The following is a 5,000-nucleotide window of genomic DNA, read 5'->3' as shown; positions in this document are numbered from 1 at the left end:
ACCATCTCATGCACGGTTTACCTACAGATTTTCTCTCCAACCAAACTATATGAAACAATTCTCGCAACGTGACCAGCCCACCTAAGCCTTTGTGATCTTATAAGATTTGCTATAATTGGTAGCCTTGATACCTCTCCCGATTTCATGATGTGCCCTCTCATCCATTCGCAACTCTGCGCATTTCGGACTGGAGGGTGAAGTCAGGATGACCATGGGGTAATATATGACACGATGCAATATGCTGGTGATGTAGATCTGCTAGGGGAGAACTTTTCCAGACGTAATAATCAAATAAATAACATTAGAATAGCAACAAAATACCTCTATCATTTCCCTGCTGTGAATTCTCCTCCATTTGCAACTCTTTGCATCTTGGACCGGTCCACATGTTCGCCTTAATATGCTGCTCTCAAAAACCAGCAGTATTGTTTCCAGATCCTTCGTTAGCGTATTGTTTCCAGATCCTTCGTTAGCGTCCAGGTTTCACAACTGAGCTGTATGTGGCTATAGCTCTTATGATGGTCTTGAGAGCTGAAACAAATTTTCTGATGCAGTTTGAACCAGATGATGTGCCATATAAAATAACCGTGGCATAAGTCATCTCGTGATGACACATTCCATAAACAGGGATTTTCATCGATGCTCGATTTGTCCCAAAAGTCCTAATGACAGTAATTAAGATTAGGACATCTTTGACCAAACACTAGGTGAATTTATTCTCGATGCAGGAACTCTTGGAAAATTGTCTCACTCTGTTTGTAGTATTATCGTTAAATGTTGGGGACTCGCGATGAAGTTGTTTATTTTATAATCAAAGTATATGTTGAAGTTAAGTTCAGTAACCTTTGAATGGGATTTATTGTATAGAGAAGTAGAAGGGTGAATGCTCATCAAGTGAATATGGTTAGAGTGTTAGACATTTTGTACCCCATAAAAGCTACTTCGACCAATTCAGATATGATACAACAACACAAGATGCTGAGTGAGGGTGAGAGGTGACCTTGTTGACCATTTCAACATAAGACTGGACTGATGTAAGGATGTCCATTATCCTGTCTTCTTTTCAATATTACGCTGGAATAAGTGAGGAGGCAGACACTATGAGAGGAGGGTGAAGTCAAGATGACCATGGGGTAATATATGCTACGATGCCAAATACAGATGATGTAGATCTGCTAGGGGTAAACTTTGACGGACGTGATAATCAAATAAATAACATTAGAATAGTAGCAAAATACCTCTCTCAGTTCCATGCTGTGCCTGCTCCATTCGCAACTCTTTGCATCTCAGACTGGTCCTCATATTCGCCTCAATATGCTGCTCTCAGAAACCACCAACATCGTTTCCAGTTCCTTCGTTAGCCTCCAGGTTTCACAGCCGTATGTGGCTATAGGTCTTATGGTGTTCTTGAGAGGTCTGAATTTTTGTGCTTCTGAATATTTGTCTTGACCCGGTAGTTCGTTCATTGCCCAGCTACACTTTGAAACTGCAATGGATTTTCTGATGCAGTTTGGACCAGATGCTGCGCCATATAAGAAAACAGTGACATAAGACGTCTCATGATGATATACTCCATAAACAGGGACTTTCATCGATGCTCGGTTTGTCCCTTAAGTCCTAGTGACAGTAATTAAGATAATGATATCTTTAACCAAACACTAGATGAATTTATTCTCGAAGCTGGCATTCTTGGAAAAATATATGGGTTTTATTTTTACTTATCAATATTATAACACCTACTATAAATTACTGTTTAAACAGAACAAACGATAAATAACGGCCTAATATCATTACAGCATTCCCTGAGTGGTCGTGTTTAAAGTCAAGGAGACTTTACTATAAAACGCTAAAGGCTTCTAATGATGTTTAAAACACTCAGGTCTCAGCCAATGTATCTTGAATATATTAGGTTTACACTTTGGGATTTATGTTATAACTTTATAACCAAATAGATATACAAAATAAAACAAATTCTGTATATTAAGTCTTCTTGCAAATAACACATATTAAGAACGACTGTTCGTTTTATTAACTTTATACTTACAAAAAGTATTGTAATAACAATGGTTACGCTTTATGTGTTCTATTAAAGAGGCAATGTCTTACTTAAAACTGGTCTCGCCCAAGAATGAAAATCTTACGTTTTCTTACACTTACTCTCCAAGAATTTTGATGAAATTACAGCAAATTTTATCAAATTCTTATAAGTTTCTAGGAAGAAGATAACCAAAATATTCAACCCAAACTGTCACAGCACATCATTATAACCAAAAAAATGTTAGGGTTTTACTCTGTCATGATTTCAAAATGTTTGACCAATAATAATATAGTTTTCTTCTTCTTTGTCTGCATCGTTTCCCACTTTTATGTGGGGTCGATGTTTCTAGGTAGTGTTGTCCATCTACCTCTGCCCAACACTTCATCACCGGTTAATCCCTTTGATCGAAGGTCATCCTTGATACAGTCCATCCACCTTTGCTCTGGTCTTCCTCTCCTTCTCGTTCCCTGTACCTCCATTTCCATTACTCTCCTCCCAATATACTGTTCATATCTTCTCATGACATGACCATACCACCTCAGTCTACTTTCTTGGATCTTATCTGATAGTTCTCTAACTCCTGTGGTATCCCAAATTACCTCATTCTGTATCTTATCTCTTCTTGTCACCCCACACATCCATCTCAACATTCTCATCGCTGCCACATCCAGCTTCTTCTCTTCTGTCTTCTTTATTGCCCACGTTTCTGCTCCATATATCATTGACGGTCTTGCAACTGTCCTGTGTACTTTACCTTTCGAATTAACACCTATGTTCCTGAAGCATAGTACTCCACACACTTTTTTTTTTCCAATTATTCTATCCTGCTTGTATTCTGTGGTTTATTTCTGCCCCCAGATCACCATCTTCTGCGACTGTTGATCCTAGATACTTGAAATTTTAAACTCTTTTTAATCTCTTTCTTATAAAATAACTTCCCCATTCTCCCCATTTTTTTTATCTCAAATACTCTTTCTTTTCCCTGCTGATCTTCAATCCTCTATTTTCCATTTATCTTCTCCACTCCTCCATTTTTTCTTCTACTACCTCTTGCCTAGTGCTACATAGTATAACATCATCAACAAAAAGCATACACCAAGGAGGCTGATCTCTAATACCCATATTTACTGGGAAACTTTCTGTTAGACCTATACTGCTCTTAATATTCGGTTCTGCCCTCTCATACATATCTTGGGTGATTCTTACATATTTCTCAGGGACTCCCTTTCCTCTCATACATCTCCACAACTCCTGACGTGGAACTAGATCGTATGCTTCTTCATGTCAATAAGAACCATATGTAACCCTTTCTGTTTCTCCCAATGTTTTTCTATCATCTGCCTCAAAGCAAATATTGCATCTACAGTCCCTCTTCCAAGCATGAATCCAAATTGTTCCTCACCATTTGTTGTTTCATCTCTGAGTCTCTTCTCAATGATCTTCTCCCATATCTTCATAGTATGGCTTATCAACTTTATGCCTCTGTAGTTGCCACATTCCTGGATGTGTCCCTTCCCTTACAGATGGAGATGATTACGCTTCCTCTCCATTCCTCTAGCATCTTTTCCTGATTGAAGATCTTTTGCATCGGATCCCACAAGATATCGATGCCTTCCTCTCCAAGACTCTTCCATACTTCTACTGGTATATTATCCGGTCCTGAAGCTTTACTATTTTTCATCTTCTTTACTGCTTGTTCTACTTCTCTTCTAGTCACTCCTTTGTTAACTGCCTCCTTCGGGAGTCCAATTTCAAATGCGGTTCCTAGGTTCTTTTTATTCAATCGTCCATCAAAAAAAGTTTCTCACCTTCTTTAAATTTAATTCTCTTCTGCTAGAACTATACCATTGCTATCTTTTATTTGCCCTATCTGCATCAGGTGTTTAGATGCAGCATCTCGGGCCTTAGCAATTCGTAATTTTTTTTTTCTCTCCTTCTGGTGTTTCCACCTATCTATACACTTCATTTAATGTCTTTGCCTTCGCCTTTGCTACTGCTCTTTTTGCTTCTTTCTTTGCCTGCTTATAGTTTTCTTTATCCTGCTCTTTTCTTGATAGATCTGCCTTCTTCTTAGTTTCTTTCTTGGTTTTTACCCGTTCTTGCACCTCATCATTCCACCACCAAGATTCTTCATCATTTAGCGGTCTTCTTCCTGATGACTTTCCAAGTACTTCCCCACCGATCCTTAGAATCACTTTAATATTCTTGATCCACCGTTCTTTATATCCTCATATAACCTTACTGCTTCCAGCACTCTTCCCTTAAACAAGACTCTCAGTTCTGCCTCTTTCAATTTCCACCGCTTAATCTTGGGGTCCATTCTTGTCTTTTTATTTCTCCTACAATTCCTTAGTATGCAATCAATTACCACTAACCTGTGTTGCTCTGCTATACTCTCCCCATTTATCTCCTTGCAATTTCTAACCTCTGTCAGATGGTCTCTCTTACACAACAGCAAATCTGTCTGGCTCTCCATGCCACCGCTGCTGTAAGTAATCAGTCTATTAATCATTTTCTCAAAGAAGGTGTTGATCATTGGTAGGTTAAAAGCCACTGCAAAATCAATCACTCTTTCTCCACCATCATTTCCCTCGCCTACACCCCAACCTCCATGCACTCTCTTCATCCCTTCCCTACTAATTCCCAAGTGGCCATTCAGATCTCCTCCTATAATTACCCTTTCCCTTATCATTCTAAGCTTCTGGTCCATCTCCTTCCAGAATGTCTCCTTCTCCTCCTCTGTACATCCAGTTTATGGCGTATAGGCACAAACCACATTGACTATCGTTGCTCCAAGTCCCAGCTTTAAATTCATAATTCTGTCATTTTTCATATTCACTCCAATCAAGCTTTCCTTCAAATCTTTCGATAATATTATTCTTACACCCTTTCTTCCTTCCATACTCCTTCCACTGTAATGAAATTTACAGTCTTCGCCTAGTTCTTTTGCCTTATTTCCCTT

At 38.8% G+C, this 5,000-nt stretch overlaps 1 protein-coding gene across 1 annotated transcript in view; it reads right to left on the bottom strand.

Annotated features, from left to right (window-relative positions):
- Positions 1-3,512: 3,512 nt before the first annotated feature.
- The window catches only part of LOC137651767 (uncharacterized), a 1,599-nt gene continuing 111 nt past the window's right edge, over positions 3,513-5,000 (bottom strand). Inside the window, exons 2-4 of the mRNA XM_068384988.1 lie at positions 4,414-4,524; positions 4,018-4,222; positions 3,513-3,773 (exon numbers count right to left, since the gene is read on the bottom strand). Coding sequence (XP_068241089.1) covers positions 3,513-3,773; positions 4,018-4,222; positions 4,414-4,524 — 577 coding nt within the window. The remainder of the gene's footprint in view (positions 3,774-4,017; positions 4,223-4,413; positions 4,525-5,000) is intronic.

This window comes from Palaemon carinicauda, chromosome 13, assembly GCF_036898095.1.
Source record: "Palaemon carinicauda isolate YSFRI2023 chromosome 13, ASM3689809v2, whole genome shotgun sequence".
Lineage (NCBI taxonomy): Eukaryota > Metazoa > Arthropoda > Malacostraca > Decapoda > Palaemonidae > Palaemon > Palaemon carinicauda.
Note: the sequence above shows the minus strand (reverse complement) of the source record. Positions and strands in the feature narration are given on the sequence as shown.